Source organism: Bubalus bubalis, chromosome 1 (assembly GCF_019923935.1).
Source record: "Bubalus bubalis isolate 160015118507 breed Murrah chromosome 1, NDDB_SH_1, whole genome shotgun sequence".
NCBI classification, from domain to species: Eukaryota; Metazoa; Chordata; class Mammalia; order Artiodactyla; family Bovidae; genus Bubalus; species Bubalus bubalis.
The window spans coordinates 194,126,711-194,154,391 of NC_059157.1; the positions used below are offsets into that span (position 1 = coordinate 194,126,711).

General features: G+C 45.6%; 1 protein-coding gene and 1 long non-coding RNA gene across 3 annotated transcripts; both read right to left on the minus strand.

Moving 5' to 3' along the window:
* Positions 1-2,763: 2,763 nt before the first annotated feature.
* On the minus strand, positions 2,764-9,845 carry LOC123335182. 2 transcript variants are annotated; one of them, XR_006553561.2, is made up of 3 exons: positions 8,372-9,632; positions 3,774-3,946; positions 2,764-3,172 (listed from the first exon to the last, which is right to left on the minus strand). It is a non-coding gene; the product is annotated as an uncharacterized LOC123335182 (long non-coding RNA). The 2 variants fall into 2 exon arrangements; XR_006553562.2 differs by lacking the exon at positions 2,764-3,172 and adding an exon at positions 9,645-9,845 and having other exon boundaries at positions 3,189-3,946; positions 8,372-8,591.
* Positions 9,846-14,905: 5,060 nt separating this feature from the next.
* On the minus strand, positions 14,906-27,615 carry LOC102401657 (phosphatidylinositol glycan anchor biosynthesis class P). Its single transcript, XM_006080838.4, has 5 exons — positions 27,429-27,615; positions 27,066-27,169; positions 18,141-18,213; positions 15,931-16,049; positions 14,906-15,102 (listed from the first exon to the last, which is right to left on the minus strand). The coding sequence occupies exons 1-5, from the start codon at positions 27,587-27,589 to the stop codon at positions 14,990-14,992; spliced, it is 570 nt and encodes a 189-aa protein (XP_006080900.2). The 5' UTR covers positions 27,590-27,615; the 3' UTR covers positions 14,906-14,989.
* Between the last annotated feature and the right edge of the window lie 66 nt (positions 27,616-27,681).

Below are 27,681 nucleotides of genomic sequence, written 5' to 3' on the forward strand. Positions count from 1 at the left end.
TGAAACCATTTTCTTTGAGGGATTGGATATCTGATCTGATTTCGTTTACTTCAGATCTTTGAACAAATCATTACCCAGGGATGTTAGGGAGGGAAGGAGTTAAGCACTGCTTGATTTAGGATTTGTTTTGGAATCACTTATCTACCTGGCTGTTGAGAACAATAAACATTTTCTAAATACCTAGAGGAATGAAAGTAGATTGCTTTCTAGTAAGAAAGTGGCAGGCGAAACTTGGTTACTTCTCTATATCATTCAGATGAATGTTTGAGAAAAAAAAGAAAACCCTCAAACCACAACAAAGCATGAAAGTTTCCTTTTAAATTGGTCATCATCTGTACCTGGTGTGTGGCCCTCTCAGACGTCTAAGATGACCTATGAAAAATATTTATTTTGTAAAAATAAAGTTCAAAAAGGCAAAGATATCATCAACTTAGACCAAACACTCAATAACTTCTGCAAATGGATTGTCAATAGGCATTGACATATTACACATTCCTCATTTTGGCTAGGGAGGGGTAGTTATTCTCAAGGTTAAGTAAAGGTGACCTCTCTCTGCCAACTGCCACTCAGTGGTGATGGAGAAGTAAAGGCTGGAGTCGGGTGCCTGTAAGTCTCACTTAAGCAAATGGCCCCAGTCTGTCTGTTCGCGCAGGTCATTTTGTTAGTTTTCGCATAATTGTACTAGATCCGTAGTCAAGTGAACCGACAGATTCATCACTGATAGAATCTCTGAGCTGGGTTGACAGTTCTTTAATCTGTGCCTTCATGGCCAGAGGCCATTATTTCTAATTGCCTTTCACTCTTTCATCTGTTTTTCATACACATTAAATTTAATCTTCACATTCAGTGATGACTGGGAATTTGATCTGAAGCAGCTACTGAACTATGTTCATAAACTTCAGTAGCTTCAAAAAAAAAAAATTTTAAGGGCTCATCAAAATTCAAAAGTAGAAAACAAATAGAAGTGGCTTTCTAGTGATTTAAGGTTGCTACAAGATCTTTGGGTTGATAATTCTAATTAAAAAAAAAATCGGGGGCCACACAGAGAAGCATGTAGGATCTTAGTTCCCTGACTAGGACTCGAACCTGCATCTCCTTCGTTAGAAGTATGGAATCTTAACCACTGGCCCACCAGGGAAGTCCCTGTGTTGATAATCCTAACTATTTAGGTTCTCAAATGATTTGGCTCCTTGAAAGAAGAAAAGGAGTGTGCCTCTCTTTCATTGCACTTTCAAAATAATTTTACAGAGGACACTGTTGATGATTCCAGATAGGAACCTCTGAACTTTTTCTTTTACATTTATCAACTCTATACTTCGCTCTTCTGTGCTAGGAACTGAGGACCCAAGGTGAATCAGACAAGTCCCCTCGGAGAAAAATAGAGCAAAGTATGTGTGTGGACCAGTGTGTCTAGCCCAGAGGACATCCCGAGAGGGAGGCAAGCAGGTCTGGGTGTGGCTGGGGAGCAGCGGGGAGCAGCAGGGAGCACCATGGAGCACGGTCCGTGAATCCCAGGGGTTTCCCCTCCCCCGCCTGATTCAACCCTCAGGATTATCCAGAAGCAGGTCTGTCCATCCTGCAGGCGAGAATACTGAGGTTCAGGGAGTGAACTCTCCAAGATTCCCCCACACCAAGTAGAAGGTGAAGCCAGGACCTGAGAACTGGTGTCCAGATGGGTTCTGATCCAAAGCTCAAACTCTTTTTTAAAAAAATATTTTAATTTTTTTTGACTACACTGGTCTTCATTGCTGTGCGTGGGCTATTCTCTAGCTGTGATTTTTGGGCTTCCTGTCGCAGGGGCCTCTCGTTGCCGGGCACAAGCTCGAGGATGCATGGGCTTGAGCAGTTGGGGCACAGGCACGTGAGATCTTTGCAGCCCAGGGATTGAACCTGTGTCCACTGCCTTAGCAGGCAGATTCTTTTTTTTTGTAAAAGAAAATTTATTTTTAATTGGAGAACTGCTTTACAATATTGTGCTGATTTCTGCCATACATCAACATGAATCAGCCACAAGTACACACACCCATGTCCCCTCCCGCCTCCCTCCCCATCCCACCCTTCTCGGTTGTCACAGAGCCCCTGTTTGAGTTCCCTAAGTCAGACAGCAAATTCCCGTTGGCTATCTATCTTACATATGGTATTGTAAATCTCCATGTTGCTCTCTCCTTACATCTCACCCTCTCCTCCCCTCTCCCCGTGTCCATAAGTCTGTTCTCTATGTCTGTTGGCAGACAGGTTCTTAACCACTGAGTCACCAGGGAAGCCCCTGAGGTGACTTCTTATGGCAGCTACTACTGCAGTGATGAGAAGAACTGGTGGACATGAAGCAAAAGTAGGGTGGTGATCCCAGTGATCCCAGATGAGTCATGATCATCATCACATGAGGGCCTACTGTGTGCCAGGCAGCTTTATTTTTATTTATTTATTTTTAAAATATTTATTCATCTATTTGGTTGCTCGGGGTCTTAGTTGAAGCATATGGGATCATTCAGTTGTGGCGTGCCAACTCTTAGTTGGGTCATGTGGGGTCTAGTTCCCTCTTGTTCAGTCGCTGAGTCATGTCTGACTCTTTACAACCCCATGGGCTGCAGCATGCCAGGCTTTCCTGTCCTTCACAATCTCCGAGTTTGCTCAAACTCATTGTCCATAGAATTGGTGATGCCATCCAACCATATCATCCTCTGTCATCCCCTTCTCCTCCAACCTTCAATCTTTCCCAGCATCAGGGTATTTTTCAATGAGTCAGTTCTTCCCATTAGGTGGCCAAAGTATTGGAGTTTCAGCTTCAGCCGTCTGTCCTTCCAATGAATATTCAGGGTTGATTTCCTTTAGGATGGATTGGTTTGATCTCCTTGCTGTCCAAGAGACTCTCAAGAGTCTTTTCTAGTTCAGTGATTAGGGATGAAACCCTACATATGGTATTGTAAGTAACCCAGGCTCCCTGAATTGGGAATATGAAATCTTAGCCACTGAACCACCAGGGAAATCTGAAGCATTGTTTTAAGTACGTTATATAGCCAACGTTACACAGTTGGTGTTGTTTTACTCTTAGAGAAACTAGGGCTCAGAGAAGTCAATGACACACCCCAGGTGACTCTGGTTGGAAATAGCAGAGCTGGGCTTTGTTTACTTCGCTTCTTGGAAGTTGGTCATTCGAATGTGTATTTAGTCCCTGTTTGGATATAACATTGAACTTTATTAGTATTCAAATTTTAAAATTAAAGCTACCTATTATTCTTATATTTTCTATATAAATATTTTAAAATATTTATCTATGTGCTGTGTTGGGTCTTAGTTGTGGCATGTGAACTCATACACATGGCCTGCGGAGTCTTAGCTTTCTGACCAGGGATCAAACCCAGGCCCCCTGCGTTGGGAGCGTGGAGTCTTAGCTATTGAGCCATCAGGGAAGTCCCTCTTTTATTTTCTATAGTGAAAAAAAGTGGGACAAGCAGTGATTACCGTGCCACATTCAGGCAACTTACTCATTTTTGCTGCTACAGATTTACAAAAAAAAAAAAAAAAGAGAGAGAGAGAGAAAATACAGTGTCTTTCCCAGGGAGAACAGACCAGCACAGGTGAAGGCCTCCTTTGGTGGGAGATGTGCACATGTGGGTGTTTGGGGCGAGGTAGTGTGAAGGGAAGATGAGGTTTCCCAGTAGAAGCGCCTCCGTAGCCTGGAGACCATCCCTACCCTGGCATTTTGTTTCCAAGGCCCACCATCTCTCCACATGTGGCTCACGGTCCATTCCCATCAGACTCTCCAGGGATACCTGTTAAACATGCAGATTCCAAGGACTTTCAGGCTCACTAGAGCTGGGAACCTGCCTTTTAGCAGCTCCTTAGGTGTTCTCGGCCCCTTCAGAGGTTGAGGATAGACATCCCACGCCATCTGGCAATTGGCAGACTATTCCAGCAGGAAAAGACGAGGTCTCTGTGCCTAGACCTTGAAGGGAAGCATTAAGGGAAGGTTCAGGTGCGGCTGTGGTTGAAAGTGAAAGTGAAAGTGAAGTCACTCAGTCGTGTCCGACTCTTTGCGACCCCATGGACTGTAGCCTACCAGGCTACTTTGTCCGTGGGATTTTCCAGGCAATAGTACTGGAGTGGATTGCCATTTCCTTCTCCAGGGGATCTTCCCAACCCAGGGATCGAACCCGGGTCTCCCGCATTGTAGACAGACACTTTACCATCTGAGTGGCTGTGGTTGGGCAACACAGAATATTAGCAACAGTGACTGAAACAAGGAGGAAGGGGACCTCGCCACGTCTGCGTCCAGGCCTGGGCCATTCAGAGCTGGAATGGTGCCACGACTACGATCCTTTCTTTTTGTTCTGCTGCTGGGTGGCTTCTGTTCCATGGTCCAAGGGGATGCCTTGGTTTCCCGCTGTTAAAATCCCCATGCTGGGCACTAGGATTGAGGAGGGATGAAGAAGGGATGCTCCTTCCTTGAAAGGCAGTTTACGGAAGTTGCACACACTCCCTCCCCTTCCATCCTGTGCATTGCCCAGAAAACCCCCAGCTGCCCTGCCTGGCTGAGAGCTTTGTTCTGGGTTACCAAGCGGAACCATTTCGGAGGCAGCTGGGTGGGGGCAGATATAGAAACTCGTGTGGCCGGGTGGGTGCCCCACCCCAGTGGTGATGCCTGCCTGTGTTGAGATGGGGAGTCATGCAGCCTCCAGAGTGGGGGCCTTGAATGGAGTGGTCAGTTGGGGCAGGCGGACACTCAGTGCAAGACACATGAGCCCAGGGTCATCTTTTGGTCAGGTTGGGAGAGGGTGGGACAATGGTAGAGATGGCAAATACCATGGACTTAAAGCCAGTATTTTCTCCAATTTTCTTTAAAAAATTTTTTTTGTTCATTTAGTTTTGGCTCTGCTGGGTCCTCATTGGTGCCAGCAGACTTTCTCTAGTTGCGGCGGGTGGAGGCTACTCTCTAGTCGTGATATGCGGGCTTCTCATTGTGGTGGCTTCTCCTGTGGAGTACACGCTCTAGGGCACGTGGACTTTAGTAGCCGTAGCACGCGGGCTCAGTAGTTGTAGTGCATGGGCTTAGTTGCGCAGCATCGTGGGATCTTCCGGCACCAGGGATCGAACCCATCTTCTGCACTGGCAGATGGATTCTTTCACCCCTGAGCCACCAGGAAAACTCTCTTTTCTTGGATAGAATAAGGGATTAACAGTCGAGGGAGGGTGAGGAAGGCCCCCCACCAAATAATCCCGAAATTCTTGTCAGTGATGGACAGTGGGAAACCAGAACACGTTTAGCCAGATTCGGGAAAATGGAGCACTGTGACATTTCATATGCTTCAAACGTGAGGAACATCTCGCACTCTGCTGTATTAGCCAGGGTTCTCCGGATAAACAGAACTGAGAGGATGTGCCTAGAAACATCAGAGATTTACTGTGGGTGGGAATCGGCTCATGTGATGATAAGGGCTGAGATGTGCCACAGTCTGCCATCTGTAAACTGCAGAACCAGAAAGTGGGTGGCGTGGATGATGCTTGCCTATGCTGGGGGCGGGCAGAACATCGTCTGAGCAAATGCTAAGCGTTTCCAGAAACAGCCTCACGGACAGACCCAGAAATAGTGTTTTACTAGTTTTCTGGGCATGCCTTAGCCTAGTCAAGTGGACACAAAATTATCCATCCCACCAGCTTAAGGGTAGTAGGTGATGTTAAATGAGTTAAAGGGAGTGTGTAAATCGATAGAATCTTTTTTGGAGATTAGTCTGGAGGCATATGTTAAGTGTCTTTAAAATGTTCAAGACAGAATTCTCTGGTGATCTAGGGGTTAGGTTAGGACTGGGCACTTTCACTGCCGAGGGCACGGGTTCAATCCTTGGTTGGGGAACTAAGATCCCACAAGCTATGTGGTGCGGCAAAAAAAAAAAAAAAAAAATTTCACTCCTTTTTGACCCTGTAATAATTCCAATATAAAGAATCTAGCTCAGGGGCACACTTCCTCAAAGATATCTGCTGTTTTGATTATTTAAAATGGGAGAAACAAGGGGGTAGGTGGGAGGGAGGCTCAAGAGGGAGGAGACATATTTATACTTACGGCCGACTCACAATGTTGTACAGCAGAAACCACACAAAAATGTAATTATTCTCCAATTGAAAATTACAAAAATATTTTTTAAAAACTGGTAGTTCAAGATCAAGCAAAATAAGAATTAAGTACTTGGGACTGAATAAAGTGATGAGGATGATGACAAAAAATAAAATAAAATAGGGAGAAACAGGATACCACCTAAGTGGCTAGTGCAGAGGGACTATGGTCTTTCTTCACATTTCTGCCTCAGTGACTGAGACACTTTTGCCTTCCTGGAGAACTGGGGAAAACGCTTCTCTCTGATCGCTACTCCTTACCTTCACAATGTGTGTTACTCACTCAGTCGTGTCCAACTCTTTGCAGCCGCATGGACTGTAGCCAGCCAGGCTCCTCTGTCGGAGGAATTCTCCAGGCAAGAAGACTGGAGTGGGTTGCCATTGCCCTCTCCCTGGATCTTCCTGATCCAGGGATCAAACCTGGGTCTCCTGCATTGCAGGTGGATTCTTTACCATCTGAGCCACCAGGGGACAGGGGCAATTTAGCTGATGGTGGAAACAGGCCAAGGCTACTGACCGCGCACCAGCTGTCTGCTCTCTGCCTGGACCGCCCAGGTTGCTGCAGAGCACACGCCCTAGTACACACAGCTGGTCTCACCAAGCCTCCAGATCTGCACACCCACCCCTGCTCACATCAGCTGTAGGGATGAGAGTCTGGTTTGGGCTTCAGGCTTATAATGTGGATGTATGCTGTACCTTTAGTCCTGTCGGGTGCTTCTCCTTCTCAGAAGGGTGGTGAGGGGTGACTGTGCTTCCTGGGAGGTGTGTGCCATCCCAGGAGCATCGCCAAGAACAGGGAGAAGAGGCGGGGCTGGGAGCCCAAGCGTCTGAAGGCAGAAAGGGCCGTGCAGTTTGGCAGCAGCTGCCGCAGGCTGACTCACAGCTGCCCCTCTGCTGTGCGGGGGTGGGGCCCAGAACAGGCTGAATAACACAATCGGCACAATTGGAGTGTGAGTCACTGTGAGGCTGGCGTCATCAGCCCTGGCCACGTGACCCTCTGCGACCGTGGCCAGCCCCAAGCAGAGCTTGGACCCTCTGATTTGCAGAAATAGCCCAAGACAGGCATCAAAGTACTGGAAAGAGTTTTTCCTCTGGGTCATGGGAACAGAAGAAATCTTGGCCTACGAATGTGCTTGTTCAGGAACGACAACTGTGTTTTCTCTACAGTCATCATTTCTGACACCATGGCTCCCTAGGTCTCTGAGGTTTCCATCACATCTCTGGCACACCTGGGACTTTTGTGGTGATGGGGTATGGTGTGGGGAGCGAGTATTTAGTCCTGGTCATCAATCCATACTGGTGACCCCAAGACACCAGCCGTCCCTGGGTATCTAGCCCCACTTGGTGGCTATCTCAAAGTGCTGTCCTTTGGATAATGCACTTTTGTTGTCTCTTTCGACTTAGACTAGGCTTCCCTGGTGGCTCAGACGGTAAAGAATCTTCCTACAATGAGGGACACCTGAGTTTGATCTCTGGGTTGGGAAGATCCCCTGGAGGAGGGCATGGCAACTCACTCCAGTATTCTTGCCTGGAGAATTCCCATGGACAGAGGAACCTGGCGGGCTCACAAAGTCCACGGGGTTGCAAGGAGTTGGACATGACTGAGTGACTAAGCAGCAGCAACAACAACATATTACAACATCCCAATTAGAAAGTGTGGGATAAATAAATTTCTGCCCACTTCCAGGTAGTAAATAGGGCCACATGCTAAGTCACTTCAGTTGTGTCCGACTCTTTTGCAACCCCACAGACTGTGGCCTGCCAGGCTCCTCCGCCCATGGGGTTCTCTAGGCAAGAATACTGGCGTGGGTTGCCATTCCCTTCTCCAGGAGATCTTCCTGACCCAGGGATCGAACCTGCATCTCGTGTCTCCTGCATTGGCAAGCAGGTTCTTTACCACTAGTGCCACCTGGGAAGCCCAAACAGGGCCAACAGTTAACCCAATTAGGGTTTTTTTTTTTTTAAATGTTATTTATGGCTGTTATTTATGGCTCCTTTGCAAGGAATGATGCTAAAGCTGAAACTCCAATACTTTGGCCACCTCATGTGAAGAGTCATTGGAAAAGACTCTGATGCTGGGAGGGATTGGGGGCAGGAGGAGAAGGGGACAACAGAGGATGAGATGGCTGGATGGCATCACTGACTCGATGGACGTGAGTCTGGGTGAACTCCGGGAGTTGGTGATGGACAGGGAGGCCTGGCGTGCTGTGATTCATGGGGTCGAAAAGAGTCGGACAGGACTGAGCGACTGAACTGAACTGACCTGAACTGATGGCTGAACTGGGTCTTCATTGCTGTGAGTGGGCTTTCTCGGGTTGCAGTGATCGGGTGCTCCTCTCTAGTCGTGGTGCGGGGGCTTCTCCTTGCAGCGGCTTCTCTTATTGCGGGCATGGGCTCCAGGTGCTTGGACTTCAGTAGTTGCGCACGTGGGCTCAGCATTTGTGACACAGGGATCTGGTTGTTCCGCGATCTTCCCATGTCTCCTGTGTTGGCAGGTGGATTCTTTACCACTGAGCCACCAGGAAAGCCCCTTCCAGTTAGGTTTTACGCTGAGTGATCTGAACGTCTGACAACTGCCCAGCCTGCCCTGAAAGCTGGGAAGACAAATCAGGAACTGCTTCTTTTCAGCCACGCTCCCCCATGTTCCCCACAGCTGCACGGCAGTTACTGACAAGTAGGGGACAGTACCATCCAGTATGCTGGGTTCTGAGGTAACTCCTGCAGCAGTTGACTTAGCTGGGTTTTCTAAGGCAAGGGGCTAGTAATATGCTATGTCCTTCTGACTTTTTGAAAAACTTCAATATTCAAAACTAAGTGCTAAGTCATCTCAGTCATGTCTGACTCTTTGCAACCCCATGGACTGTAGCCCAGCAGGTTCCTCTGTCCATGGAATGTTCCAGGCAAGAATACTGGGGTAGGTTGCCACTTCCTTCCCCAGGGGATCTTCTCAACCCAGGGATCGAACCTGGGTCTCCTGCATTGGCAGATGGTGGACTCTGTACCACCCTTATATGCATTTCTGGCCAACTCTGTTTGCTTAAGGGGTCAGACTTGTTCTAATGAAAGCCTTGGCAGCAGAAAATCCAAGCTCCTGATGGAGATCCTTCCGACTAAAGGAGGACGGGTCAAGAAATAAGGGAGGGCAGTATTTTGGATTTAAATGCTGTTGGCTTTTCATAGGTAGTTTCATATTTGAACTTCTAACTCTCACTGCGCATCTAATTACTGGAGGGGGTCTTGTTAAAATCACAACGTTTCTTCTATCACTGATATTTTCTATTTGGAATATTTCAAGTTATGTTGGGCTGCAAAACACAGGGTTTTCCCAATGTTTTCCTTATGACATGCAGCGGGCCAGTGCATCAGACATCATGGCCCTATAACTGAAGCAACACTGTTACAAAATACACATCTGTCAGCCCCAGGCTCCCCTGAAGGCAGAGCCTGCAACAGAGGCCTGTGTAGGCAGGCTGTCTGCAAAGCGACACTAGGGAGGAGGAGATAGAAAGGGAGCAAGACAAAGAGGACCAGCTCACCCCAGTTCATCGTTGCCATGGTAACCGCAGCTCAGGCTCACTGGGCCTGCCTGGAGCTCAGGAAAGGCAGCTTAGAACCAGCTCTGCTGCTGCTGCTAAGTCACTTCAGTCGTGTCCGACTCTGTGCGACCCCAGAGACGGCAGCCCACCAGGCTTCCCCGCCCTAGGATTCTCCAGGCAAGAACACTGGAGTGGGTTGCCATTTCCTTCTCCAATGCATGAAAGTGAAAAGTGAAAGTGAAGTCGCTCAGTCGTGTCCGACCCTCAGCAACCCAATGGACTGCAGCCTTCCAGGCTCCTCTGTCCATGGGATTTTCCAGGCAAGAGTACTGGAGAACCAGCTCTAGGGGAGCCTAACGCCTGCCCACCGTGTCTTGTGGGCGTCAACTCCCTCCGCTTCCAGGGGGAGCGGTCAGGTGGCACCTGTGTGGACCTGGTCAGAGCAGCATCAGTGGCCCCAGTAAGAGGTGGGACAGAGACGATCCCAAGTGACCACAAGAGGTGTTCAATCAAGCTATTAACCAAGAGCAATGCATTCTGCTATAATGTATTCTACTCGAGTACACACACATACACACACATTTGAGTTGAGGTCCACTAACCAGTGGTTCTCAACGTGCAGTCTTTTCAGGGGGTGAAAAGTGAAAGTGTTGGTTTCTCAGTCCTGTCCGACTCTTTGCAGCCCCACGGACTGTAGCCCTCCAGGCTCCTCTGTCCATGGGGGTTCTCTAGGCAAGAATACTGGAAGTGACATTATCAGAGAAATGCAAATCAAAACCACAATGAGATACCATCTCACACAGGTAGAATGGCTGCTATCAAAAAGTCTACAAACAATAAATGCTGGAGAGGGTGTGGAGAAAAGGGAACCCTCCTACACTGTTGGTGGGAATGCAAACTAGTACAGCCACTATGTAGAACAGTGTGGAGATTCCTTAAAAAACTGGAAATAGAACTGCCATATGACCCAGCAATCCCACTGCTGGGCATACACACCGAGGAAACCAGAATTGAAAGAGACACATGTACCCCATCACAGCACTATTAAAAATAGCTAGGACATGGAAGCAATATAGATATCCACAGGCAGATGAATGGATAAGAAAGCTGTGGTACATATACACAATGGAGTATTACTCAGCCATTAAAAAGAACACATTTGAGTCCGTTCTAATGAGGAGGATGAAACTGGAGTCTATTATACAGAGTGAAGTAAGCCAGAAAGAAAAACACCAATACAGTATATTAACACGCACACACATACATATATAATTTAAAAAGATGGTAACAATGACCCTATATGTGAGTCAGCAAAAGAGACATGGGTACAAAGAACAGACTTTTGGGCTCTGTGGGAGAAGGTGAGGGTGGGATGATTTCAGAGAATAGCACTGAAGCATGTATATTACCACATGTGAAACAGATTGCCAGGCCAGGTTTGATGCATGAGACAGGGCTCTCAAAGCTGGTGCACCGGGACGACCCAGAGGGATGGGATGGGGAAGGAGGTGGGAGGGGGGTTCGGGACAGTGGGACATAGGTACACCCATGGCTAATTCATGTCAATATACAGCAAAAACCACTACAATATTGTAAAGTAATTAGCCTCTGATTATAATAAATTAATTAAAAAAATACTGGAAGTGAAAGTGAAGTGAAAGGCACTCAGTTGTGTCCAACTCTTGTGACCCCATGGACTGTAGCCCCTCAGGTTCCTCTGTCCATGGGATTCTCCAGGCAAGAATACCGGAGTGGGTAGCCTAGCCCTTCTCCAGAGGATCTTCCAGACCCAGGAATCGAACCCGAGTCTCCTGCATTGCAGGCAGATTCTTTACTGAAGAATACTGGAGTGGGTTGCCATTTCCTTCCTCAGGGGATCTTCCTGACCCAGAGATTGAACCTGCCTCTCTGAGTCTCCTGAATTGCAGGTGGCTTCCTTATCCCTGAGCCACTGGGGAAGCCCTTTCAGGGGGTCTATGAGGTCAAAACCATTTTCATAGTAACATTAAGATGCTATTTGTCTTCTTCACACCCATTCTCTCTGAGTGTTCGGTGGAATCTTCCAGAGGTTTGGGGCGTGTGGTATCAGAACAGATTACAGATGCAGGTCTGAGAACCCAGCTGTCTCCCTTTAAGCCAGATGCTAAACAGCTTCACAAAAATGTAAAACAATTCTACTCATCTCACTAAATTTGTTCTGGAAAATAAAGTTCTTTTTTTAAATAAAGTATTACTTAAATACAACAAAATTTAATAGGCTTATTATTTATAAACAAATACTTTTAACATTTCTATTTTCATTTCTAAATGTAATCCACGTACACAAAATATGGGGGGTCTTTGGGTCTTTGCGCAAGTATAAATAAAGGAGTCTTGAGATTTAAAAAGAGGAGGAAGAGAAAAAAAAAAAAGCTGAGAATCACGGCACTAAACTGATCATGACCTTCAAAAGAATCACAGCCCATAGTTTGGTGGGGAGAGGACAGCTCTGTTAACTGCCACTCTCTCTTCCAAAGTGAATGGCCATTCCCCTGGCTGACCCCAGGCTCAGTCAAGGCCAGTTGGTGAAGGCAGAAGTTCCGATCCTGGCTGCAAGTTATAAGCATCCGGGAGATGTTAAAGATCACCTCAGCCTGTGCCCCAGCTCAGACCAATGAGTCACAATCTCTGGGGATGGGACACAGTACTGCTCTTTTGTTGTGGTTTAGTCACTCAGTCATGTCCGACTCTCTGTGACCCCATGGTTGACAGCCCTCCAGGCTCCTCTGTCCATGGGGTTCTCTAGGCAAGAATACTGGAGTGGGTGGCCATTTCCTTCTCCAGGGGGGTCTTCCCAACCCAGGGACTGAACCCATACCTCCTGCATCTCCTGTATTGCAGTTAGAGTCTTTCCACTGAGCCCCAGGGAAGCCTCTCCTAGTTCACTCCACTATTCTAATGTTTATCACCGTAGGTTAGTTTTTCCTGATTCTGACCTCCATATAAATGGCATCACACGGTATACACATACTCTGTTATGTCTGGCTTTTTATGCCCAACACTGTATCTGTGATGTTCACTCATGTTGCTAGGTAGAGCAGTAATTTTTCGTGTTTGCAGGGCTGTGTGGTTTTCCACTGTATAAACAGGACATAGTTTATCGACCACTCTACCCCTGACAGAGTTGGCTGGTCCCTTCAAACTGCTCTTAAGTGTGGTGACATGCCCTTACCATAAACTGACTCGGGAACTGGGACTCACTAGAGGACAGAAACAGCACCTTCACACCATCCAGCTCACGCCTCTACAAGGCAGGGATAAGGCTGCTAAGTCACTGCTAAGTCACTTCAGTCGTGTCCGACTCTGTGCGACCCCAGAGACGGCAGCCCACCAGGCCCCGCCATCCCTGGGATTCTCCAAGCAAGAACACTGGAGTGGGTTGCCATTTCCTTCTCCAGTGCATGAAAGTGAAAAGTGAAAGTGAAGTCGCTCAGTTGTGTCTGACTCTAGCAACCCCATGGGCTGCAGCCTACCAGGCTCCTCTGTCCATGGGATTTTCCAGGCCAGAGTACTGGAGTGGGGTGCCATTGCCTTCTCCAGAACTTACATGTCAGTATGAAAGTTCTAGTTTTCCCAACTATTGAAAATTAGTAGTTTTTCTTTTCTTTCCTGTTTGTAGTAAAGCATAGTTAAATTTGCATAAATGAAAAAGTGTCTCCAAACTGGTGTAGAGATTTAAGTTATCAAAAGTTACGTGGCCTTGAATACTGGATGAATTTAGATTTGGTCCCACTGGCCAACTGTGAGTACACTCTGGCTAAAGTGTGTATGGTTTGTTTTTTCAAACTTATTTCCATCTAAAATTCTTCACCTTATGTGAGACATACCCAGATATTAGTAAGGCATGTGTGCGTGCTAAGTCACCTCAGTTGTGTCTGACTCTTGTGACCCTATGGACTTGCAGCCTGTCAGGTTTGTCTGCCTTTGGGATTCTCCAGGCAAGAATACTGGAGTGGGTTGCCATTCCCTTCTTCAGGGGATCTTTCTGACCCAGGGATTGAACCCAAGTCTCTTTATGTCTCCTGCATTGGCAGGAAAGTTTTTTATACCACTAGCACCACCTGGGAAGCCCCAGCAGAGTTACTCAAACTAATGTGTATACCAAATCCTCCAAGCCCTTCAACAGTACTTCCCCAAATCTGCTTGATTCAGTGGAAGGCACAATCATCTCCTCAGTTCCTTAACTCAAAAAAACCTAGGAGTGACCCTTGATCCACAACTCCTCTCATGACCTGCCTACCCTGAACCACCAGATCCAGCTGTGTCACCAACAAATGCTACAAAGCTACCCATTCCTCCCCAGCCCGACTGCCACCCCTCTGTAAGCACTTCCTGCCTGGACTAACGCAATAGTCTCCTGACCAGTCTCCTTACGTCCACAGTCTTGCCCCACCCCAAGTCCCCCTCTGAATCCACCCTCCATTCACTGCCCAGTGGCGCATATATATATATATATATATATATATATATAATTGTCTGGGCCTTGTGGCTTGTGGGATCTTAGTTCCCCAGGGACTGAACCTACGCCCTTTGCAGTGAAAGTGCAAGAGTCCTAACCACAGGACTGCCAGGGACTTCCCCCCAGTGGCTTTTAAAGACACAGATCGGGCCACATCACTCTTCCTTAAAACCTCCCGATGGCTCAGTATCTAAAGTGCCTCGCACCCATCATAGTGACAGGGAAACCTGACATCTCACGCGGGCCCACACAATGCTCACACCCTCCCGCAGCAAGCAAGCACTAGGCCCCCTGCTGGCCTGCGGGCCGTACAACACAAGCTCCTTCAACCGGCAGGTCTCTGCCCTGGCTGTTCAGTACAGAAAGCTCCTTCCTGCCCCGCTATCTTCCTAAATGACGACTGATTCTGCCCATCAAATCTCAACCCCAGCTGTCTCCTCTCAGCAGCCCTCCCTGACCACCCATGTAGTTGTCCCTTAGACACACATCTGACGGCGAGGACACATTAAATGTCTCCTCCAAAGTCTGAGAGGTTGAATTCTGGGCTTCGAAGAACAAACAGCAGGGAGGATACAACTGCCCTTTGAAAATTACAACATGAATGCCTTTTTGCCATATAGTAATGCAATATTTCTTCTGTCCATTAGTAACTACTATTTGATAACATTTATAATATTATTAGAACTTAATATAAAAGAAGTTCAACCTACTTTTTTTTTTTTTACATTTCAACACTGGATATTAATCAGAAAGACAGTCTAAATTAGTATGGTCCAAACCTTTATGTCAAAAATTTATAATAAATGTTTGGTATTAGTCCACATACAATTAAGTTCTTGGTGTAAAGTTATTTAGCTTCAAGAAAGAACATTTGGTTTACTTCACTAATAGGAATATCTCTTAGTGCTGGGATGGCCTCTTCTTGGTCTTTCTTGTGCTGTTGGTTTTTGGCATAGTTATCTGTAAGAAGACAAAAGGCTCTGTTTATCCAAGTAATCTCTTCAACAGTCTCTGTGCTTGTGGAGACCCACCATGTAGTGTACTGGGCTAACGTTTGGATAAGGACAAATACCCTGTGTGATGTAATTAAAAGGCCCCTCAAATCCTCTTTTTAGAAGAAATGTCCCAATTAGAATAAAAACCAGCAAAGTACTTTTTGCAACCTCTAACTTGGATAAGAAGTTATTTCATTCAACTGTACAATGATGATTCAATTCCCATCGCACATTGCTCACAGGAACAGAATTACACCAACACCCCAAAACTATGAAACTATTTGGTACAATCCTTCATACAAACTTCACAATTTCCCTCTTTGTACAAACTGTCTATCTGCTGTAATTCCAACCAAACATGCAGGGAACACAGTAGGTTACCTGTGACTCTTCTGACCACATAACTGTGTCTGGGGTACACAGTGACCCCAACGACACCCTCCCCCCGCCACCCAAGTTCTTCCTCCCAGACAGAGTCTGCAGGGACCTCTTCTGTCATTCCTGGATCCGCACAGCCTGTTTAGGATGACAGAAATTTCTCGCAGGCAGAGTTGCCAGGGAACACGTTACATATTTGTGGCTGTTAACTAGTGCTACTAAACAGTGTTTTCACAAAAGCTTATTTGTGCCCTGTGACCACTTTCTCTGGTGTAACTGTTGATCTATTTCTCCAAGGTTCTTTCTACTGCGACCATGTGTCACTTGCCATAGCCTGCTTTTGGTCGCTTCTCTTGATAAAAGTGTTAATACCCGCTCCTGCCTCCCCTAGCACTTCCCTCGGATGTAAATTTACCTGTGATATTATGAATGGAGTCAAGTGGAGAGGTACTCATCATGTTTATTCCAAATAAGAGGACGTAACCGATGACTACGGTAATGAGGAGATACACAGGCAGAGCAACGGCCCAATACCTGCAGAAGAGAATGTTAAAATAGGCAACAGACTTCACAGAAAGCTGCAGTTCTCAAGAGTCCATCACCAAGTTAACACACTTTTAAAGTTTCTCTTTTGGCCATGGTGGGTCTTCATTGTTGCACTTGGCCTTTCTCTAGTTGTGGAAAGTGGGCTTCTCTGGTTTTGGGGCACGGGAGCTGTTTCTTTTGGCGTTTACCTCCTCTTTTCTATACAACATACTCATATCATTCATTGCTTCTTGATTTGTTTTCAACTTCAGATATTTTCTCTGAACTTGGTAATATGGACATGAAGATGTTTATATAAATAATGTTTGCAACTGAGCACCGTAATATATTATTATTTTACGTCTTGTACAATTTTTTGCAATTACCACTTTTAGTCCGTTTGCTTGGTTTTCCATGTGCTTATCAATAATCAATCCTCAAATTCTGACAGATTCTAATATGCCTCTTGATACATTTAAGCATGTCAAATGCTCTCACATGTTTTATTGGTGTGTAATTTATTTCTTTCTTGCCATTTTCTCTTTCTGGAACTTCTAAGACTTGGATTTTTTGCTGTTTTACTTCTCTCATCTTGTCTCTATTTTCTGTTTTGCTATACTCTAATGGCACCCCACTCCAGTACTCTTGCCTGGAAAATCCCATGGACGGAGGAGCCTGTTAGGCTGCAGTCCATGGGGTCACTAAGAGTTGGACACGACTGAGAGACTTCCCTTTCACTTTTCACTTTTATGCATTGGAGAAGGAAATGGCAACCCACTCCAGTGTTCTTGCCTGTAGAATCCCAGGGACGGGGGAGCCTGGTGGGCTGCCGTCTATGGGGTCGCACAGAGTCGGACATAACTGAAGTGACTTAGCATAGCATAGCATAGCATTCTACTTTCTGGAGATCACTTTTGGTGTTTCTTCTAAACGTTCAATTAAAATGTTAATTTTGGTTATCATAGTTATAAGTTCTATGCAGTAATTCTCTGAACATTCCTTATTTATAGCATTCTGTTGCTTCATAGTTATACTCTTTTCTTATCTCTGAGGATTTTTGTTAACGTTTTCTTTTGTTCTTTGCATTATCTCCATTTCTTTCAAGTTTTTTTTGCTTTTCCTCTTTTATTTCATTTTAGAGGCTTTCTTTTCACGTCTGGTAAGTTGTGGTTGTCCACTCACATTTACATATGAAGTATGGGGAGAGGACATGTAGGGGGAAACATTAAAGAAATATAGATGAAGTACTAACAAGTTAATTGGAAGCACTGTGCATATGCGGACTGGAATGGCCAACTGATGACCCTCACTATGGGAGACCTGGTCATTCCACTGGTGGACCTCTTGTTTTCAGAAGCCTTTGAGCCAGCTTTCTCAGGGAGGACCCTCTGATCTTGCTGGGAGGAGGTGGGAGGTAGGACAGGTGCTCGGGAGGACTCACACTTCAGCAAAGCAGATTCTCACTTATTCCTGTTTTCAGTAAGGTGCCTACATAGAACTAGAGTACCCCAGATTACAGGCTCAATTCAGTCTTTCCAGAGTGTAAAACTCCTTCTGCAGGGAAGGGTTTGTCTCTCAGCTTTAAAAGCTGAGGAGGAGGATTGGAGGGCCAAATGCTCTTTAAACACTGTTTTCAGCCTGAACCAGAAATACAATGTAAAGAGGTAGCCACACTTCCAATGTCTGGGCCTCTGTGTGTGGGCACAGAGACTCTGGCTGCCTCCTGCATGACCGACGTGGGACAGTGGGAATTAAGTCAGGTACCTCTCTACCTGTCTGCAATCCACTTCCCAGATTTTATTGATACATCTCTCCTGTCCCTTTATTTGCTCCTGTAGGTTTATATTTTAACAATTATTTTTTATTATGGGCTTATTTTACCAAGATTTTGGAAGGAAGTATAGAGATGTGCGTTCAGCCCACCATCTTTAAGCAGAAACATATCAATAATGATTTTTTTAAAGCTTTACGTTTCTATATGGTTATGTGCAGATCTTAAAAGAATAAATATAAGATTTGAAAAAGTCTTGAGGAAAAATCTGATCCTTCAAAACAACACTGATATACTCTCACTTTATTTAAGAAATATATTAAACTTACTTTTGAGGCCAATAAGTTAAGCCTAAGGAGTTTAGCCAAGATTCAGGAACAAAAGCCCACACAAGATACAGTACTGCAGAAGAGGGGGAAAACAAAAAAGGAAAAAAGGTCAGTAAGGCATGCATCTGATTTATCAAGATTCAAATAAAAAAAGGTCCTTTGAATGTTCCTTGATTAACTGAGAAATGACTTTTTCCTCCTTATTTGTACCATTTCTGTAACACTTTACACAATTACTTTCTACGAGTCATTTTTTTTTTCCTTTAGCCATGGACTTTATTGTTTCAATATCTACAACTATTATTCTATACACAAAGTTTAATTTCTTACAAAATCCTATAGTCCACATTGCTAGGTCACTTTACTCTCCCTTTTACGGCACATTTCCATCAGGAACTCTTTTCCCAAATCACAATCTGCCTCACTGTGTGCCGCTGCTGTTCAGTCGCTAAGTTGTGTCTGGCTCTTTGTGATGCCATGGACTGTAGCCCACCATCTCCTCTGTCCATGAGATTTCCCGGGCAAGACCTACTAGTCCTTTTAAAAAACTGTGGTTAAAAAACCATAAAAGTCACCATTTGAAAGTGTAATGTTCAGTAGTGTTAAATATATTTGCACTGCTGTTAAACATATTTCTAGAACTTTTTCATCTTGTGAATCTGAAACTCTATACCAACTAAACAAGTCTTCTTATTTAAAACAAGTATATCTTAATTCATGTGAAAGAGGAGAGTGAAAAAGCTGGCTTAAAACTCAGCATTCAAAAAACTTAAGATCATGGCATCCAGTCCCATCACTTCATGGCAAATAGATGGGGAAACAATGGAAACAGTGACAGACTTTATTTTCTTGGGCTCCAAAATCACTGCAGATGGTGACTGCAACCATGAAATTAAAAGATGTTTGCTCCTTGGAATAAAATCTATGACAAACCTAGACAGCATATTAAAAAGCAGAGACATTACTTTACTGACAAAGGTTTGTGTAGTCAAAGCTATGGTTTTTCCAGTAGTCATGTATGGGTGTGAGAGCTGGACCATAAAGAAAGTTGAGCGCCAAAGAATTGATGCTTTTGACCTGTGGTCTTGGAGAACTCTTTAGAGTCCCTTGGACTGCAAGGACATCAAACCAGTCCATCCTAAAGGAAATCAGTCCTGAATACTCATTGGAAGGACTGATGCTGAAGCTTAAGCTTCAATACCTTGGCCACCTGATACGAAGAACTGACTCACTGGGAAAGATCTTGATGCTGGCAAAGATTGAAGGCGGGAGAAGGGGACGACAAAGGATGAGATAGATGGTTGTATGGCATCACCAACTTGATGGACATGAGACTGAGCAAACTCCGGGAGCTGGTGATGGACAGGGAGGCCTGGCATGCTGCAGTCCATGGGGTCGCAAAGAGTCAGACATGACTGAGCAACTGAACTGATGTTTTAATTCATGCAATTCACACTTAACCCATACTATTTACAAAAATATGTCTTAACTCATACTATTTTAAGCAATTTAAGGGCAGAAATTATGCCTTAAGAACTGCTGTAATTCTCATAGCACCTAGCAATTTTCTTTATATGCAGTAGGTATTCTACACTTCATTCCTACAGGGTTGAAACAACTATAGACAATTAGTGGCATAAAGGTGAATTTATCTACCATGTTCTGATTCATGACATGCTTTATCTCCTAGAGCACAGTCTTATTGCCACGTCAAGTTTCTGTGGCCTTTACTGCTGTACCTGTTATAACAGCAGCCAACCTCTGAGCACTCACTGTGGGCTAAGCACACTTCTAAGCACTTTGTCATTGTTGATGAATTGCTAAGTCATGTCTGATTCTTTTGAGAGCTCATGGACTGCAGCCAACCAGGTTCTTCTGTCCATGGGATTTCCCCAGGCAAGAATACTGGAGTGGAAAAAAAAAAAAAAGAATACTGGACTGGGTTGCCATTTCCTTTTCCAGGGGATATTCCCAACCCAGGGATCGAACTTGGGTTCCCTGCATTGGCAGATTCTTTACCACTGAGCCACCAGGAAAGCCCTCTGAGCACTTTACACGTATTATTTCATTTCCTCAAAACAATCCTAGGAGGTTATTATGTTAGTTTTACAAATGAGGAACTGGTATCTTGGACATGTTACGTCATCTGCCCAAGGTAAGTTAAAGTGTTATCATTAAGTCATGTCTGACTCTTTGCAAGCCCATGGACTGTAGCCCACCAGGCTCTTCTGTCCATAGAATTCTACAGACAAGAACACTGGGGATCTTCCTGACTCAGGGATTGAATCCAGGTCTTCTGCTTTGCAGGCAGATTTTTTACCATCTGGGCCAGCAGGGAAGCCCTGCCCAAGTGCCAGAGACAAATTTCAAACCACCTGTCTCAACTATGATGAAAGATTAACATTTTTTTCAACAAATATGTATTACAGAATTCTGTATGTCAAAAAAAAAAAAAAAGAATTCTGTATGTCAGAAGTGTGAGAGACAATGGTGAACCCAAAAAAGATGGCCTCTGCCCTCCCCAGAGGACCAGAGATGAGTAAACTGCTATTTTTAATACACTGTGGTAAGTGCTAATGAGCAAGTAACAGCAGACGATACGGGAGCACATACGGCGGCCCTCAGCCCACAGTGGTGGTGATGGAAGTGATGTGAATGGTCAGCAAAGATTTCCTGGAGGAAGTCATTAAGCTGGGGCCTGAAGGATGAATGGGGTTAGGCAGATGAAAATGCTAATGGCTGGGCTTGCAGTTGTGAGGAAGGAAGGAAATATTAATAACGAGAAAACTGTGTTCCTGGCCACGAGCTGCACCGAGAGTGTTACGAATAAAAGAGAGTGTGGTGGTGGATGGCAGAAGGAAAAGCTGGAAAGGATCAGGCTTGCAACTCAAGATTTCAAGGTTAATGAAATACAAATAGTGGCAAAAACACGAGGCAAATTCATGAACGGAAATAACTTGCTTAGTTTAACTAATTAAATGAATGAATATTTATTGTACATCTGTTATATGCTAGGTGCTATGAAAAGGTCAAGGCTCCGAAGAAAAATGAAACGTGGTGTCTAGCCTCACAAGTCCTGTGGGCGAAAGACGTGAGCCAGATGCAGTGGCAGGAACCTCCTGAGCACTGTCTTATGTGACCCCTCCCAGACCCTTCTGAAGTGTGTGCCAAGATTATTCCTTACTCACAGATGAAAAAAACTAAGTCACGGGGAATTTAAGTCACTTGCCCGAGGTCTCAAAGCTAAGTTACTGAGATGGAACAAGAACTCAGGGCACGTGTTCACCCTGGACTCCCAGGCAGCAGTTAGAGCACTGGTTAACAGCATGAAGGGGAAGCAACGTATCTGGGGAACCCCAGGCAGCGTGGAGTGGCTGGGGCATACGGTGGGAGGCTCTGAGCAGTGAGAAACCAGCTGGAAATGTGAACAGGTCCCAGATCATGAAGACTGTGGGCAAGGAACGTGAACTTTATGTTTTGGGCAAGGGGAATAATTGAGTATTTCTGGAAGATCCCCTGGAGGTGGAAATGGCAACCCACTCTAGTACTCTTGCTTAGGAAACCCCATGGGCCAAGGAGCCTGGCAGGCTACAGTCCATGGGGTTGCAAAGAGTCGGACATGACTGAACATGCACCCACCCACCCACACACCAAGAGAAATAACCACCCAGGCTCCAGAGGTTTTCATCTGGGGAGTTCAGGCCTGGATCTCAAGCACACTGCTGTGAGAGCTGCGTCTAAGATGTTTCTGTGGAGGAGGAAAGGCCCCAGCAAGCGCAATGGCAGGAGCGATGAACAAGGTGGGGGAGAAGAAGTGCAAGCAAAGAGGACTCCCAGGCTTTCAGAGGGGCATCTAGTAATTCCAACCTTGAAGAGATTCTCCACACTGCACTGTGAGATTTCCCCCAAATACCGATCAGATGGCATCACTTGCCAGTTTTGAACTTTGATGGCTTTAGAATAAAATCCAAAGTCCTTCCTAGGCTTTGCAAGAACTTAAAATGACCAGGCTCCTGCCTGCCCCTCCAAGGTCCAGTCCTTACACACTACGCTTCAGCTCCAGATAGCGTCTCATGTCTGCACTTAACACAACCTTCAGACACAGGGTAACTGAGCTTGTAGTGAGTGTTGTCTGCCTGAAATGTTCTTCCTCTGACTCTTTCAGTGCATTTGGTTCCTTAGCTTGCTTCCTGTCTTGGCTCAAACATCATCTTCAGGATGGCTTTCCCCAATCACTTGCTCTTCAGCTGTGTCCCACCCGTACGCCACACCCTCTTACCCTCTTGCCATTTCTCTTTTTTCCTTCAAAGCCATTACCACAGTCTACAACTATGGTTATGGGGCGGAATATTTGTGTCCCTCCCCCTAAATGATTACATTGAAACCCTAATCCCCAATGTGGTGGATTTGGAGGCAGGGCCTTTGAGAGGCAGTTAGGTATAGATGAGGTCATGAGGGACAGGCGCCATGATGGGATTAGTGTCCTCATGAGACCCGGAAGAGATCAGGGCTGTGTGCTCTTGTCCTCCACCATGTGAGGACACAGCAAGAAAGTGAGAGTCTGTAAACCACATCAGGGCCTTCACCAAGAACTCAACCATGCTGGCACCTAGATCTTGGACTTCCTGCCTCCAGAGCTGAGAAATAAATGTCTATTGTTTAAGCTACCTGGTCACAGCCTAAACAGATGAAGACAATTAGCTTTTTTTTTAAGTTAATTATTTAATTTATTTGGCTCTGTCTGGTCTGGGTCTTAATCCTTGGAAGACCTTACTCCTTGGAAGGAAAGTTATGACCAACCTAGATAGCATATTCAAAAGCAGAGACATTACTTTGCTAACAAAGGTTTGTCTAGTCAAGGCTATGGTTTTTCCTGTGGTCATGTATGGATATGAGAGTTGGACTGTGAAGAAGGCTGAGCACCGAAGAATTGATGCTTTTGAACTGTGGTGTTGGAGAAGACTCTTGAGAGTCCCTTGGACTGCAAGGAGATCCAACCAGTCCATTCTAAAGGAGATCAGCCCTAGGATTTCTTTGGAAGGAATGATGCTAAAGCTGAAACTCCAGTACTTTGGCCACCTCATGTGAAGAGCTGACTCATTGGAAAAGACTCTGATGCTGGGAGGGATTGGGGGCAGGAGGAGGGGACAATAGAGGATGAAACGGCTGTATGGCACCACTGACTCGATGGACGTGAGTCTGAGTGAACTCCGGGAGTTGGTGATGGACAGGGAGGCCTGGCGTGCTGCGATTCATGGGGTCGCAAAGAGTCGGACACGACTGAGCGACTGATCTGATCTGATCTGGTCTGGGTCTTAGTTGAGGTGCACTGGCTTCGCTGCTCCGTGGAACATGGGATCTTTGTTCCCTAACCAGGGATCGTGCCCTGCATTGGAAGGATTATTAACCACTGGACCACCAGGGAAGTCCCTACAATTAGCTTTTAAATTCAGTAAATATTTCAACATACAGAGAGACTCATGTAACTCCTGTGCACCTACCACTATGTTTTATTAAAACTGCTGGGCACTGGCCTCTCACCTCCCTGATTACTTTCTGCCTCCCTGTCTCAGGTTTAATGACTTCCATCAATTCCTTCAAACCACTGGCATGGTTAGGCTTTTGCATTGGATGTTCTCTGTCTGAGAGGCTCTTTCTCAACATTGCCATGGCAACTCTCATTTTTTGTGTCTGTGCCTAAAACTCATCTGTCAGTGAGGCACCTCCTGACAGCTGTACTTATAACAGCAAGCTGCTTCCATTCCTTACCCTCTTTCTTAATTTCTCCCCAAGGTACACACTATCATCTGACATTCTATGTTTTACTTATGTAAATTGTCCATTGACCATCTCCCTCCCAGCAGAATGCAGACTCTGAGAGCAGGAAATCTGGGGCTGTTCTGCTCATCTCTGATCAGTAACAGTGCCCAGCACATGGTAAGCACAAAAGAAAAATTTGTGGAGTTAATTTCTGGTTGTGCAATAAATGCTGGAGAGGGTGCGGAGAAAAAGGAACCCTCTTACACTGTTGGTGGAAATGCAAACTAGTACAGCCACTATGGAGAACAGTGTGGAGATTCCTTAAAAAACTGGAAATAGAACTGCCATACGACCCAGCAATCCCACTGCTGGGCATACAAACCGAGGAAACCAGAAGGGAAAGAGATACGTGTACCCCAATATTGATCACAGCACTGTTTACAATAGCCAGGAAATGGAAGCAACCTAGATGTCCATCGGCAGACGAATGGATAAGAAAGTTGTGGTACATACACACAATGGAATATTACTCAGCTATTAAAAAGAATGCATTTGAATCAGTTCTAATGAGGTGGATGAAACTGGAGCCTATTATACAGAGTGAAGTAAGTCAGAAAGAAAGACACCAATACAGTATACTAACGCATATATATGGAATTTAGAAAGATGGTAACGATGACCCTATATGTGAGACAGCAAAAGAGACACAGATGTAAAGAACAGACTGTTGGACTCTGTGGGAGAAGGCGAGGGTGTGATGATTTCAGAGAATAGCATTGTAACATGTAGATCATCATATGTGAAACAGATTGCCAGTCCAGGTTTGATGCATGAGGCAAGGTGCTCAGGGCTGGTGCACTGGGATGACCCTTAGGGATGGGATGGGGAACACATGTACACCCATGGCCAATTCATGTGAATGTATGGCAAAAACCACCACAATTTTGTAAAGTAATTAGCCTCCAATTAAAAAAAAAATTTCTGGTTGTGGGTCCTATTGGAGTTAAGTCTTATTAAAGTCATTGCTTTTACTTATCTGTATAGTTTCTAATCCTTCAAATACTCTATAGAACACAGATTTGCAAAAATGATGATGTTGATGATAACAATCAGAGTCACAGCTAAGGTTTAATCGGGCTTCCCTGGTGGCTCAGATAGTAAAGAATCTGCCTGCCAATGCAGGAGACCCAGGTTCAATGCCTGGGTCAGGAAATTCCCCTGGAGAAGGGAATGGCAACCCACTCCAGTAAAGTACAGGTAGTCCCCACTTTTTGAAAGTCCACTTTATGCCATTTTGCTCTTAGAAAAGACCTACAGTAGTATGTTTTCTTTAACCAAAGGAAATCTGAAGAGGATTTTTGCTTCTACTAAAAAACTTTTCTGCATCTGTTTTGCAGGGAGCTGTGGTAGAAGCAGTGCTCACCCAGAGCAGGTAGAGTGGCTCGTCCGAGCTGCTTTCCCAGGGCTACACTAAGCATCTTAGCGTCAAGCCGCCACAGCTTTGAACTGTGTCTGTGAGCATCTTTACCTGAACTAAGTATCTTTATCAAATTGAGTGCATGTGCTCAACTTCTGTGCGTTAGCAAATGTGACCTTCATTTTATACCATTTTGGCTCTCCAAGGTTTCATAAGAATATGTGTGTCTGAAAGTCGCTTAGTTGTACCTGACTCTGCCCACCAAGCTCCTCTCTCCATGGAATTCTCCAGGCAAAAATACTGGAGTGGGTAAGCCATTCTCTTCTCCAAGGGATCTTCTTGACCCTGAGATCGAACCCAGGTCTCCTGCACTGCAGGCAGATTCTTTACCATCCAAGGCACCTCTAGTTTTGCAGGGGAAAGCTGTACTTACTGTTCCTACGCTACATATTCTTTTAAGTGCTCTGCATAAATGATGGCAATTTATCTTTACAACAGACATAGAGAGGCAGCACAGTGACATCAACCCAGTGTGCCGGCGTCGAAATTTTAGCTGTATCATTTACCAGTGGTGTGACCTTGGGCACTTTATTTAAGCCCCGTGTGCTCAATATTCTCATCTGCAAATGAAGACAGTAATGACAATTTCTATCTCACAGGACTGTCTTATGCTTCCTTAGCTTTTAATAGACATGTTCACCCTTCCACAGATGAAGCATCTGAAGAATTGAAGATGCAAACAGTCCTCCACAAAGCAAATCTGTGGAGGAGTCAGGATTTGGACTCAAGCTATAACTTCTTCATAGACTGCCCTAGGCAACAGCTTGGTTGGCTATACTGATGCAGTTAGTGTTCAGAAGCACGGCCACTCCATCTGCCTGGTGTCCACAAAATTCTAACAAGTTTTGGGCATCCACTTTTCTCCCTAATTCTCAGATCCTTCTGGGGAGAGACATGAGGCCTGCTGTATGACTCTGGGAATATCGTGTCTCAAAGAACAAGCTTTCTTATCTGTAAAATGGGACCATATGAGGACTGACTGAGATCCAGGATGTAAAGTGCAGCTGACTTCTGGAGCCTGATTCCTGTTCCTCCCAAACTCCCACAGCTGCACTGGGGCCACACCAGATTACTCCTTTCCAAACCTCACCATGCTTCCCTTCAAGGCCTTCCCACTTCTTCCTTCTTACTGTAGAAGATAAAGTCCCTGGAAGAAAAATTAACTCTGACTTTCTTTTTTTGGCTGCACTGCCTCAGCGCCTTGTCCTTGTGGGATCTTAGTTCCCTGACCAGGAATCGAACCTGAGCCTTGGCTGTGAGAGCGCAAGAGTCTTAACCACCAGATTGCCAGAATTGCCAAATTGCCTGAATTTCCATTTTGATTTCTTATCTCTTCACTAGGTTCCCAAGGCACGTATCAACTGAGATACGTGTATTAACTCAGATTTAATCCTCTATCTTGTCCACAAAACCAAGACCTTCTTAAGGGCAGGGATCAGGTTTCATTTCCTCTGCAATCCTTCCCGGTGAGGCATTTTTAAAGATCTGTTGAGATTAAATCTTTCAGGCTCATGTCTGGCATATACAACACGCTGAAGAGACAAGAGGTCTCTTCAGGTTTTCTCAAAAAGAGACAAAGGTTGAAAGAATCACAGTTCATGTGTACACATTCTACTAACAAACGGAATAATTTCCTTGTCCTTGAACATCAGAGAAAGGCCCTGGCCATCCATCAGGAGAGTACTTACTGAAGCCAAATTGGGAGCTTAAGAAAAGAACAAAGCCATAAATCGCTCTTTCTGGCAACGGCGACGGTGAATTTTCCACCATTTTCCCCGTGGCTTTAGATATGCTGTGGGGGAAAACAAAAACAAGTTATCTGTCAGTGACCCACTCATTTTCACTATGGGTCTATTATAATCTCACCGCTTTGCTATGGGCACAGCCTCTGCGTTTCTCCAGTAAACCAAACAGGAGACACCGGCGCACTGAAATCCGACACACACCTGCTTGCACACGTGCACACAATCACCCAAACGTTGCCTGCACGAGCAACCAGCCCCCCAACCTCACGTGCGCGCGCACACAAGCACACGGGCTAGCGCGCGCACCTCCTGCAGTGGGGGGTGGGGGGGCACTGAACGCCACCCCAACTCTGCAGGCTTCGCCTCAGTAAGAACAGGGAAGAAAGGGCAAGGACGGATGGGGGGCCCTCGCACAAGCGCCCTCCCGCCTGGGCCTCGACACCCAGAACTAGGCCCTGCCGTCTCATAGGTCAATTTTCTCATTCGAGTTCCCTCCGGGTTGTGGGGTGGCCCTCGACCTTGGGTACTCCAAGCGCCGACTCCCCCGGCGGCACGTTTG